This window comes from Gadus macrocephalus, chromosome 21, assembly GCF_031168955.1.
Source record: "Gadus macrocephalus chromosome 21, ASM3116895v1".
Taxonomy (NCBI): domain Eukaryota; kingdom Metazoa; phylum Chordata; class Actinopteri; order Gadiformes; family Gadidae; genus Gadus; species Gadus macrocephalus.
In genome coordinates, this window is record NC_082402.1 from 7,794,796 (window position 1) to 7,808,407 (window position 13,612).

The 13,612-nt window shown below is 46.0% G+C and overlaps 1 protein-coding gene across 1 annotated transcript in view; it reads right to left on the minus strand.

Moving 5' to 3' along the window:
- Positions 1-13,612, minus strand: part of LOC132450326 (centrosomal protein of 128 kDa) — a 35,855-nt gene that overhangs the window by 6,223 nt on the left and 16,020 nt on the right. The window contains 6 exon segments of the mRNA XM_060042407.1: positions 735-758; positions 2,343-2,392; positions 7,028-7,172; positions 7,174-7,221; positions 10,436-10,494; positions 13,274-13,442. Of these exon segments, the coding sequence (XP_059898390.1) occupies positions 735-758; positions 2,343-2,392; positions 7,028-7,172; positions 7,174-7,221; positions 10,436-10,494; positions 13,274-13,442 (495 nt within the window).

Consider the following 13,612-nt stretch of genomic DNA (forward strand, 5'->3'; position numbering starts at 1 on the left):
CTGCCTTCTACCCCTCCGGCCGTGGATGCAGAGGTCCCCGCTGGCCCGAGAAGGGGTCATGTAGAAGCTTCATGTTCTAGCGGCACTACGCTTCAATTAATTCACGTGACAGTCTCCCTCTCCCCTTTCTTTCCCTCTGTCCCTTCATCCCGATCTCTCCTATTTGCATGTCATCTTCCCCTCTGTAGCTCATTTTGTCTCGATGTTCAAGTGTTCCTTGAATGTTCTCTTCAGTCGCTTGAACTGTCTCTCAGTTTCCCTTGCTCTCACTGTCTCACTAGCTCTCTCTCTCTCTCAAAGTGTAACTTGCTCTCGCTCACATATTCTCACAGTCTCATTTGCTCACTCTCACAATCAAACTTTCCCAATCTCACTTGCTCTGACTGACCCACTGGCTCTCTCCGTCTCACTTTCTCTGTATCACTTGCTTTCTCTGACCCGCTTGCTCTCTTTCACACTCACTTGCCCTTTCTCTTTCTCGCTTGCCCTTTCTCTCTCAGTCTCACTTGCACTATCTCCCTTAGTCTCGCTTGCTAAGTTCCTTTAAGAGCTGTTATGTTTTGGCGTTAGAATTTTTTAGTGCCTTTCAAAAATAAAATCGTCTCGCGGGGTCTGAAAATCAAGAATTTATTTATTGAGTTACTTATTCCTCTTGTATCGTGTAATCAGAATGCGATTAACAATTAAATGCAATTACAATCAATGCAGTTTGGTACAAAACAATCAAGTCTTACCAGTTCAAGGTCCAACACACGATCCTGTCGAGACAGAGAAGTTTACTTTGATTGATCACTCGCATTACACACACTTTGTTAGAGCGCCGTGTGTGTGCGTGCGTGCGTGCGTGCGTGCGTGCGTGCGTGCGTGCGTGCGTGCGTGCGTGCGTGCGTGCGTGCGTGCGTGCGTGCGTGCGTGCGTGCGTGCGTGCATGTGTGCATGTGTGTGAGCATGTGTGTGCCGACTGAAGGGAAAAAGGAACAGTCTGTTCTGACAAATAAGTAGCTAAATAAATATAATCTTGTAGGGAGTTATTTTTTGATACACACACACACGCACACATTACCACATATACACACATTCCAACATAGAGACTAACACCCACACACCCAACCCACACATGCATATGCATACACCACCCTAATTTACTCACCCCGACTCTCACACATACACACACACCCCCACCCACCCACACACCCCCACACACCACTCCCCCGTGCCTTTCCCTGGTGGATCTGAGCGATTTCCCTGCTCTAATGATGCATAAGTGATGCTTTGCCGCCTAACTGCCACTCAAACACACACCTGCCGGATTGTTCTGTCCTCCCCCACTCCACCCCGCGCTGTCTGCGTGTCCGTTATCGGTTTGTACTGTAATACACTCTCCTCTCACTCCCGCTTCCTATTCTACTGTCCCCTCTAGTCGAGTGCCTTTTCTTCTCTCCGCTATGTAAATATGTACGATTGTTCGCTTTCCTCTCCCTCACTGGGTCCACATTTCAAACTCTCTCTCACTCGCTGCCATTTTGCTCAATCTCTCCCTTCATCCCAATATATCTGTCTCTCTCTCTCTTAATGTCTGCCTCTCTAATCCCTCATAATTAAAAGCTTGTCTGGGCCAGAGACAGCTGACTAATTGTGTGAGAGCTCTGGCAGGTGCCACCAAGTCACTGCAGATGGTGGCCTCTTTACCAGTGTGCACATACCGCCTGACCACATGCAGGGGAAAAAGTCATGTACGGGCAGAAACATACGCGCACCGCATAGACACAGGCACATGCGCTCCCGAATGCACGCACATGCACACACACACACACAGACACTATACCAAATTAAATACACAATGGCACACAAAATATAGAGACAGACGTACACAGAAATACACAGGCAAACACAGTTTCACTCTGACGTAATGGTGATTAGTGGAGCCATTAGGGATGTGAGGGACAGGTCTGTACGTGTGTTGTGGAGACCCGGTCCTCTGCCGTCTAGTACCATGGAATACTAGCTGTTGTTGGTGACTCTGTCTTCAGCAGGGTCCTACTAGAGCACGGTGTCCACGCATAACCAGGGGTTAGGGGTTCAATTCCCAACCAGACCCCCAGAATGTGACTATGTGACTGACTGAGAGAGAGAGAGAGAGAGAGAGAGAGAGAGAGAGAGAGAGAGAGAGAGAGAGAGAGAGAGAGAGAGAGAGAGAGAGAGAGAGAGAGAGAGAGAGAGAGAGAGAGAGAGAGAGAGAGAGAGAGAGAGAGAGAGAGAGAGTTTGTGTACGTAGGCCTGGCTCTGAGCCTCGTTTGTAGCGTCTGCTACAATACAAATGCAGTAGAAGTGTCCACACAGACCTGAAGGCCTCTCAGCTCCTCCTCCTTCCTCCGGCTCCTCTCTAGCAGCTCTGGAAGGAGACCAAACACAATGGATGAGAAAATTACCACATTACACTAGAAGGGTACTTTTCTTACCGTTTTCCATTTTTCTTAATTCAGGTTTCAGGGTCACATGGAGGGAGAACCTGGTTTTTAAGGGCGAGATTGATTTGCAGATGAAGAAATATATAAAACTTACCAATATATATAATTTAGTGTTTAGTTATAGAATGTTTTACAGTTTAGTCCAGGAGTGAGGTGCATAAAGGCTACTGGATCCTTCCCAACCTGAGCGGGCCTGTTGACCTGTGCGGTGTTAAGCAGAGAGAGGGAGTGGGTCTGGTCACATCCTAACCTTCTATGCTCCAGTCGAATAGTGAGTTGATGTAAGGCGCTAGTTTTACATAAAAGTGCAATATAAATATAGATAAATACATTCAAAATGTTGACATTTAACGCAGCGTTGGGTCGAGGGTCTGGCTATTGAGGATGGGAGAGCCATGGAAACTGAATATGGTACTCGTTCCAAAACACTTACAACATACTGTGCATTATCCTGAATATAACCAGAGCCACGTTGTAGAGGTATTCAATCATGTTGTCGCTAAATCAGTGTCTCATTATAAAAAAATATAGGCCAGGGGATTCTTTTCTTTTCGGGAAATGTACATTCGGTCCACAACTGTTGAGTGGCTTTCTGTATTTTCAGACCTGTGCAAGCGTATTCACGGCCACTCAGCGCTGCTCTTGGGACTGAATGCATCTCTAAAGCCATTTGTTTAGCAAAACACTAACTATAATTAGCGTTATACCTTACCTTTAAGTATCATTTATCATTTAGCAAATGTAGAAGAGACTTCGAGAACATACCGATGCATCATCATCATTAAGGTCAGGGTTATGGGAATCTTAAGCATGCCAAGGTAGGCTGTAGACAGGGGAATCCAACCCAGGAGCTTTGAGCTGGCATTCAAAACACCCTAGCCACTACACTATCCTCTGTCGGCATTGAGGGAAAATCTTTTATTGGTACGTCTCAATCTATGGGGGGGCGTGGTAGTTTAAAAGGAAGGCCAGGTCATCTGACAATCTCTTGTTGGTGTCGGGCCCTCTGATCGTGGCGCAGAGATGCCCTTGAGCGAGACTTCCCAGTCCATGAATGTCACCATCATGGTGAACATCGCCTTTTGGTGCAAGAACAGCATGATTGATGACCGGTATCAAAATTCACTGCGATTCGCTTTGGATTAAAGCGCCTGCTAAATTGTGACTAAATAGTAAATAGTCGATAGAATATGTGTGAGATGCATTAGAAGCAGAGAATGCATTAGGCTCAGTGGGTGGACACAAACAGAGCCCATTCATGAGGAAGTCACCTCGAGCCACGATGTTTGACGGTTCCAGAAGTTGATCGGAAAGTTTTGTGCTTAAGTAGGCTAATCCGTTTGGAACCCAATCCCCGCACGCAGCCTCGAGCACCCTCGGCATTGTGGGTAGAAGATGCCTTCCGTGGCAAAAGTTGAAGGAGAGGTATTAGAAGGGGGTAAGATGGTTGGCTTAAGAATAATAATAATAATGGAACAAGGGAATGCAGCAAAAGCAGACCCAGGATCCAGGCTGAGGTGCCATGGACCTCGCCGGGTTCACCATGCTGAGGGGGTTGACCGTAAGCATCTGCTCAACCGCTCTATAAATGAAACGCATAACACTAAAGGATAGCCACACCATTGTTGGCATGCGTGGAACAAGGTGTTTGCAAATGACATGCGACCATGTGTGATCTAACCACCATGAAACGGTTTGATAATTTGATACAGTGTTTATTTTCTTTCTTGTTAACAACATGGAGCGAGGCAGCGCAATGTGTGCCTTGTATTCCCTCAACTGCCCTGGAAGAAGCCCAGATAAATCCTGCATTAATCATCGGTTCAAACCCCTGGCTTATGCACAGCTGACTCTTAATACTGAATCAATATAATGTGTTTGTGTTGAATTAACCGCAAGGTTTTCTAGAGCATGAACGTAGCATTTTCAATTCCGTCTCCAACGGTCCGCCATGGGACTGTCCAAATGTTCCTGCAGCTCAGCAGACTGCCGTGATTGCCGCTCAATTTTTCTCACTTTCCGTCTCTCGCCCCGTTCTCAAGTTCGATATTCAATCACCCGAGGATGGCTGAATCTCCGCCCCCACGTGCACTCCATCACGCACACACGCACACATACTCAGACACACAGCATCCCCTGACCACTGTAACCAAGGAGCTTCTCGGAATGTAAGAATTGCCTCTGAGGAATGCCTGAGATCTCTCCCAGTAACGACCGGGCTGGAGGTCGAAGAGATTGCTTCGCCCGCCGCCAAACGTTTGCTTTTAGCCTTTCAGCTCGACGGACTCAATCGAGCACGGCGGGGAAGGGAACGTGCGCTACTGCTGCTAAATTGTGCACCATTGCTTTATTTTTATGTTCAGTCACCCCCTGGCCGATGTACAGAGTCTAGTCCCCGGACTGGTAATTGGTGGAACTGCAGACCGGAGTATGAAGTGTACAGTAGTAGAAGTAGAAGGAGGTTAGTCCACTGGTTAGAGCGATCGACTCATAGCTGACGGGTGTCCGTTTGAAGCCCATTGTGTCTTAAGCCCTACTTCCTCATTAACAATTTAATCAAGATAAAATGTAAAACTCTCCATTGAATAGTAAATGTTAAGAGCAAATAGTGAGGCGACTTTTCATTTGAACTCCTCTGGAGTACTTGGGTTGAGCGAGGGGCTACGCTGGCTGAGGGTGCGAATGATTTCAAGTCGGGTTGGTTGACGGATGACGGCCAGGCCGCGGTAACCTAGGTGATGCTCTCATCATACCTGTCAGACGGCAGACAGAAAACTACCACAGAAACTTTGTGCCTCACCCAATGGATTGAGAAGGAAATTGGAAAGAAAGACTGGTTGGATCAGGCTCTCATTGCGAAGGCTTTGGGAAAAAGATTAATCTCCAAGAACAAAATAATTAGGGAGGTTTCTGCTTCTTCCCGCGGTAGACGGGGGGGACGCAGTCAATTAGCAGATGGGGTTTTGAAGGCTCTCTCAGTGTGTTTAAGGGCCAACAAAACAGAAAATAACTTAATCTTAACAACACAACCGCTCCAACGCACACCCCACGCCACACAACACTGAAGAGCTAGACAAACAATCCCTCGTCCTCCACCTTCCTTCCTCTCTCCTTCTCCTATCCACCTCTCCCCCCTTTCGCCCTCTCTCCCTCTTGTATTTTGCTCTCTCTCTCTCTCTCTCTCTCTCTCTCTCTCAGTCCCTCCCTCCCCTTTCTCCCTACCCCTCCTCCCCAACATACCCTCTGCCCTGTTTGTTTCCTCTCCCCCCCCCCCCCCCCCCCCCCCCCCCCTTCAAGCCCTCGGTAAGCTCTGCCTCCTCTCACCTCTGCCGCTCCCTCCCCCTTAATGGAGGCCCAAATTAGGGCCATTTTCTTTGATTGTTGAGGCGAATCCGCTGGAATAACACCCTGTTCCGGCACTCTGGAGAGCAGAGCTGCAAATGTGTCAAGAGGTGAGGAGGTGAGGGAGGATGGGAAATATTTAACAGCGGGAACGCTCAACAAGACACTGGCAAATGCACATGCAAGACATACACAGTCACACACACAAACATACATACACAGTGGCATACGCACAAAAAAAGGGGCACACATACACCCACACACAAGAGACACTGGCATGTGCACACAAACGTAGGCACACATATACCCCAGTGCTCGGATAACAGAACACACTATTATAGTCGAGGGAGAGGAATGGAGGGAGAGAGAGAGAGAGAGAAAGAACGAGAAAGAGAGGGAAATGTAACGTAGAAAAGAGGATGCATTCTAAAAAAAGCTGTGGTGATCTTAAAGCAGACACGGCACGCCCAAGTACAACAAAAAGATGGCGGCGGCGGCGAGCACCATGGCATCGGGCACCATGACGTCAGCGCGTTTGATTGCCTCAAACCTCCATTGCCACCATCTCGCTACAACAACCGCAGCGGAGGTAGTAATAATAAAGGGAAAATAAACCTGGCTCTGAAATGCACTTTCCCTTTTTTTCAGTAGAAGCGAAAGGCGCAGTGGGAGTAGATTTCTCTGAAAAACGCTGTCAAAGAACCTTTTTACGTCGGGTGACTTTGAAGACTTTTCCTTTTCTTCTATTGCCTGTTTCTTTGCTTTCAAACTTTAAAAGTTGCCATGAAGAGGGAGCTCGGCTAGAATCCGCGTTACTCACCTGTGTGTGTTTGTACCTGTGTGTCTGTGCATAAGAATTTGTATATTTGTTTATAGAATGTCTATGTGTGGGTGTCTGTGTGTGAGCGAGTGAATGTCTGTACTTCTGTGTATATTCATGCATGTATGCCAGATTACGGAGTTTATAAATGTGGATCTGGGTCTACGTACTATATTCCTTGGGAATATATTTAGGTGTCTGTGTGCGTGTACCTGCTTAAGTATATGTACACATGTATGTTTGGGTTCGTGCACCTGCTTAAGTAGATGTGCGTGTGTGTGTTTGCGCGTGTACCTGCTTTACTCGATTTGTGTGCGTGTTTGTGTGCGTGCGTGCGTGCGTGTCAGACTGTAAGCCAGTCAGTGAGAGGTGAAGCAAGGTGCTGCCGGGGCTCTACCTTTCTTCTCCGTGCCCAGCGAGTGCAGCAGTTTCTCCTGCTGGTGGAGCCGCTGCAGCAGGGCCGCCTGCTCCTCGTCCCGGCTCCGCCGCGCCTCCTTCAGCTGCTCCTTGGCCTGCTGCTGCTGCCTCCTCAGCCGGTGCTCCCCGCCCCTCCCGCTCCTGCACCTCCTCGCACAGCCAGCGGAGTTTGCTCTGGGAGGAGGAGGAGGAGGAGGAGGAGGTGGAGGAGGAGGTAAGAGGAGGTGGAGGAGGAGATAAGAGGAGGTGGAGTAGACATAGGAGGTTGAGTAGATGGAGGAGGAGGAAGAGGAGATGGAGGAGGAGGAGGAGGAGGAGGAGGAGGAGGAGGAGGAGGAGAGGAGATAAGGAGGTAGAGGTGGGGGGATGAGGGGTTAGAAGGATTTATTAGGGCAGCGGTAGCCCAAACTTTCAGACCGCAATTAATCAAACACTTTAGACCGCGTTTACTATGCTTTTGTTTGTGGTCCTGTACCTTACGGAATGCTGCCTCACATATCTTAATGCAGCTTGGGCCATGCAAAGGAAGCTCCGAACAGAAAAATAAAGTTATTAGAATTAAATTACTGCCACTAGCATCAGAGTAGACACACTCTTAAATGTTTGTCAATATTCCATGGGCACGCCAGAATATTTAGTTAATACTTTGGCAGAATTAAAGAAAGCCAATGTGTGTGGATGAGATTCCGCGTTAAGTCCCATTTAATTTAAGTTTTTGGAAAAAGTAACGGAACGTTTTGTCAATGTCAAGCAACTTATTTCGCTAGCTGCCTTGACATGGTGCTGTTGTTCTTCTGGTGAACACTAGAGGGGGCATTGGGTTTTATCATCGGCTCCACTCATCGTTAAATTGAGACTTTTAATCTTAGGATCGACCACGCTGGGACACATAAACTGTCAGGTGTTGCCGTTTCGGGATAACTGAAATAGGGTAATGAAGAAAACGTAACCTGGAAACAGTATAAGATGGCCCACATACTCGACAGCAAAAAAAGAAACGGTCATAATTGATCCCTTTCCATTTCACATTTCAAATCATATTCCAGACAGACAATCTAATAATAAACACGGTAAAGATCCCAGATGATGTTTTCTATACATTGTCCGTTATAATAACTATAACTGTGGTTGAGAAGAAGATGGTTGAATTCTTGGTGTTTTTACCAAGAATTACAGAGACTGGGTTTTAGCATTCGCTTGAAGAAAGCGAATGCTTTTTAAGAGGTTTGTATTAGTCTGTCTTCAGTGGCTAAAGAAAGCCCGGCCGTGCTTTGTTTATCCTGATTTTCGAGTACGTCGGCATGAGAAATAAGAAATGAACAGAGAAGCTTTACCAACACGCAGCCCATTAACGCAGTGCTCGCAATGCGTAAAAAAACTATTTCTCGAAGTAGTACAAAAAATAAGCCTGATTAATCCGATGCTTACTTTTCCCTTGAAATTAGATAAGAACCATTTGAAAAACAGGGTACCCCACTTGTAACAAATGATTAATAGCGCAGACAAAAAAAATCGTTAAATATCGGGGGAAAAGATAGCCAGTTCCCTTTTAACAACTAGGCAACTCAGTTGGCTCAAGTGACACCCCGCAATTCCAAACCCCAAAGGATTTGGCTTTAATTAGATATTTGCTGTTACTGATTAATGGCCCCGTATCAAAGGGATAGCACAAGTGAAATAGAAATGTATGAGATAAGATTTATTGTTCCTCCCTCCAACATGTGTTTTTAATCCAGGATAAACACTGAAAAAATAAGCATGCACTTCTTTGTTCGCTCAAATGAAACGACATTCCCATAAGGTGTCAATCATCTGTCCACAGAGACCTGGCTTCAAGCTCCAGTGAGCAAACTGTCCATAAAATTGTGTTCTGTCAAAAGAAATCATTGCTTACTTTACTTTTTCGAGTCAGCTACCGTCACCTGAGGAAACGATTTTAAGGGATGACTTGAAACAGTTGACTGTCGTCAAGCCACGCTCTACAGAGAGCTCAGATTTCAATATAAAGACGACTATTTGATGGAGATGGAAGACCAGCGGGCTGCTGAGCAGTCACCAATGGGAAGACGCTACACAAAATGAAAAGCTTTCCAGCACTTGTCCAGAAACTGTTAAGCAATACTCAATTTGGGCAAAACAAGCTATAGGAAGGGAGGGGGAGCGAGAGTGGCTAATGCTTTGACTTCTATCATACCAACAGAAAACACAATATGGATGTTCGAGTCAACTGCAGCGACTTCACCCAGCCATAAATCCAACTGCTTAATTGCTTTGTTCTTCTATATATGTAACCGTTGTGTTCTATAATGTACATAATCATGTGCTTGAGTATACATTAAACACTTCGTAAAACATTTGAGGGAGAGAGAGAAAAAAGAAAGATTTAATCTTTACTTATGGTGCATGGACTTAGAGAGAAGGCATCCGGCGGATACCATTACTGCTATGGATTAATAATAGCCAAAGGGCATTGCAAAACGGCAATTATCTGTAGGGGTCTAGCAACCAAAGTGTTTGAAAGCTGCAGGACTTCTGCGTTGTATTCAGCGCACGCCCCACATTGTGTCCGGGATGTGAGATGCAGGAATCTGCATCAGCTCCCTCTCTCTGATAATATCTTATTTAAATGTAGGCATCGGTTTGTAACGGAGCCTCCAATGGCGTGCTCTGACTGGGACTTGGGCACAGCGTGACACACGACACAGTGTCCACACAGGGTATAACATATTGCAATACACGAATCACAGGATGTGGTAAATATCGCAGGAAGAGAACGAGCATCATTGGGCATTTAACGCTTCCAAATGTTAGCCGCACCAGACGATTTAGCAAATTTTTGGCAGAATTCAAGAAAGCCAATCTGTGTCGACGAGGATTCCGCTTCAAGTTCTGTTTAATTTAATTGAGAAATAATTGTGTGGGAGGGAGATTTACAGCAGTAGAGTCAGCAGCAAGTTTCCAATCTACTTTTTCCTTGCTTTAGGAATAGCAGATGTTTTCAGATTACAGAGAGCTGGTGATACATCATTTCTCCACTGGCAGGCCGCTTGGCATCGTATGTGCATTAGCATATCATTAGCATATCGTGTAGGAACGTCTCCAAAGAGCGGCTCATTTATCTACGTTTGGTTATGTAACACACGCGTGGGAACGAGACGACACCGCTAGCTAATTAGTGATCATCCGGCCATGTTTTTCTATTGTTCATCATATTTATTTGGGTTTAAGATGATCCAGATATTAATCAAATGCCGTTCGTTGTAATTGCTAATTGCGATGCGATTAGAAAGATGAAGTTTCGAGGATTTTCTCGGTTGCACCTGGGGGGGTCGGTGAGGGGTGTGGGTTGGTGAAGAAGGGGGGATGTGTGTGTGGAGGGGGGGGATACCTTGGTTTCAGCGAGCCAGCGATGAGGATCCTTCACCAGTCCAGGTATCTGGGCGATGGCCCTGATTTAAAGGAATAGAGAGGAATCTATTGTTTACGTTGGTTTGAATCATGTTGTGTTACTTTGGACAAAACATGTAGGTTTCATTTATTTTCAAAGGCCATGTCTATATGCAGTGTGCATGGAGAAGTATGACAAAGGCAGACATGACCTGCTTATTGCAAGTAAATTTTTATATGATTGCCAGGAAAGTAAAATGTTAATAAAAAGTAAGGGAACATAATTCAACACACGGCAGCCGCTGTCAGCCTTTGGTCTGGTACACAAAGAGAAGGCAAATACACGCAAAAGAAAAGTACACACATTACAGTGTGTGTGTGTGTGTGTGTGTGTGTGTGTGTGTGTGTGTGTGTGTGTGTGTGTGTGTGTGTGTGTGTGTGTGGTGTGTGTGTGTAAACAACAGCTGAGGGACTGTTTTCCATCAGTAGCAGACAAGGGATGTCAAATTGAGTAGCACAGTGACATTTTGACAGCCAATAATAATGACACCCAGACACTCCCACACACACTTAAAACTCTGTATACCCAAGTACAAACCTACAAACATACACCTACGAAGGTTACAAGCCACACTAGGGCAAACGTGTGTGTGTGTGTGTGTGTGTGTGTGTGTGTGTGTGTGGTGTGTGTGTGTGTGTGTGTGTGTGTGTGTGTGTGTGTGTGTGTGTGTGTGTGTGTGTCGACAGTGACAGCATTGGAGGCTGCAACACAGGTGGGTGGGTGAGGGGTGGATCCCTCTCCGTCTCTACAAAACAACACGGAGCAACACCTACATAAGTCAATGCACAGGTTCTCCCCACACCTGTCAATCATCCATTCCCAGCCGAGCGTAAGTCGATCTTCCCGACCTCCTTCCTTCCTCCTCCTCACCCCCCCCCCCCCCCCCCCCCGCCATCTCTCCTGTCTCTTCACCTACTACCCCAGTGTCTGTTTCTCGGTTCTGTTTCAGTGTTTGTGAAAAGAAGTCGCTCTTCACGGAGCCTACATGGTGCTTTTGGGTGGGTTTCTAACGTTTAAAACGTCCACCTTGCAGGGTTTAAACATCAAAATATAAAAAGGTAAAAAGAAGACGGAAGTGGAAACGCGATCTGGCAGCTTTCCAGCGGAGACCGGTGATGGCCGCGGCGCCACATTTCAAGGCGCCACGCAGCGGCGTTTGTTATGGCCTCCGCAACGCGTGTGTTCTTTTTTTCCTCTCAGTCGCCGAGGAACATTGGAAGTTGGCGGCAACAGACGGGCGATTGATCCGTGTGAGAGGTAGTCGGGCTCGGCCCACAATGCATTGCCTTTTAAGTACGCTCCTCTCTAAAAAACACAGAAGTGGAACAGAGCAGTCCCGATAGTCTTCCACCCGACCTCGACGGTACATTTATCCGCCGTCACACCCAGGTGTGAGTACAACTTGGAGCTGCGGCCCCCACAAAGTAGGCAGGTCCCTCTAAGTAAGTGAAACGCAACACACCCTTAAACAGATATCGACTCCCCTCATTAGGCCGATCGCTATCGCTGAGTTGAGGGAGTGAGGGAGAAGGGTGAGGGACAAATGGGAGCAATCTATATGAGCAAATAGAACCGAGCGAGCTTCATTAGCCTTGTGGGAAATGTGTGGAAAACGAGCTCTAGCCGTTGCAGAAAAACACAAACTCTAACAGTTATTATATGGCCAAGAGGAGGGTTAGAGACAAGATACATAACTTTAAATATAGGCTCTTGAAAATATACAATGAGACACAAAATGAAGCACTTGATTTGTAGTATCACGACTGATAAAGTCATTATTTTTTGCAATTAGGTTTTTCTGGAATAGGAACTCACTCATCGTTTGAAGGAGAAGGCTGATGTGTTAACAACTAATCCAACAAAACGTCTTTTGTTTAGTTTGGATGATTTCTATGACTGCGTAGGCGTCTTATCTCAAGGCAATTGCACTAATCCGTTGAAAATGTGATTCCAAGGTGCTATTTGAGTAAAACAAATGCCCCTTTTCACTTACAGCATACACAATCAATAAATACAATTCAGGAATAAATAATAAAAAACATAAATAAATAAACAAATAAATAAAGAAATAGGATCGAATATCGGAAACAAATTCACATCAATGCCAGTTCTTAACTTAATTCAAGCTTTAAGTCGATATGACCTTCCCGACAGCATGCTTGGGTTGATTAGTATACAAATGTATGCTCCGTTGTGCGTGCATAGCCTGTGCTCGACTGAAAGTTTCACGAGGATGTGCGATGTGCGTCGTGCTGTTGCATATCGTTGGAGATTAAGCACCATTGGTTAAAGGTATACTAATATGGGAGGAATCTGGCGTTCCTTAACAGGAACTGGATACCAATGTTAGGAGGACATAAGGTGAAGGATTATTTAGTGAGAACGATCTGGTTGAATACACAGACTCTAGCACCTTCAAGCTTCAATACGCTGAGAGGAAAAAATAAAAAAAATTAAGAAACAATTTAACAAAGGGAAAAATATTAAATAAAGCAGAACACAGCTATGCATGTGAATTTCTGCAGTATAAAGGATTCTCCAAAGCGTGTAGGAGTAGATAATTGCCTAAAATCAGGCGAAGAAACATAAAAACAAGAAAAAAAATAAGACACATAACAACAATAGTGTGGCTTGCTTTGAATACACACTAATAAAGAATGAAAGACAAAGAAAAAGAGAAAAATACAGAACGAAAAAGGAAAAAGGAAAAAGAAGAAAATGACCAACAAGAAACAAAATGACCCAATACAGGAATACTGTTGAGTGGTGTGCTCCTCACCTGAAGCTTGTCTTCTGCGTTTCTGGCCAGGCTCCTGCACGCCTTGTCTAGCTCCTCCCCCGCGGAGGATAGGACCGCCTCCTGCTCCGCCTCCAGAAGAGACACCTTCTGTCCAAGTGAAGCAAGCTCCACCTCCGAGCTCCGCCTCCGCTCCTCCCCCTTCCTGGCCTAGTGGGGGTGAAGGAGTTTATGTTACGTCACACACACACACACACACACACACACACACACACACACACACACACACACACACACACACACAGTGTTCCCTCACACACGGTAAACACATTTTTCGGGGCTACAGACACGCGTGTGAGCATACACACAAGACGCCGCCG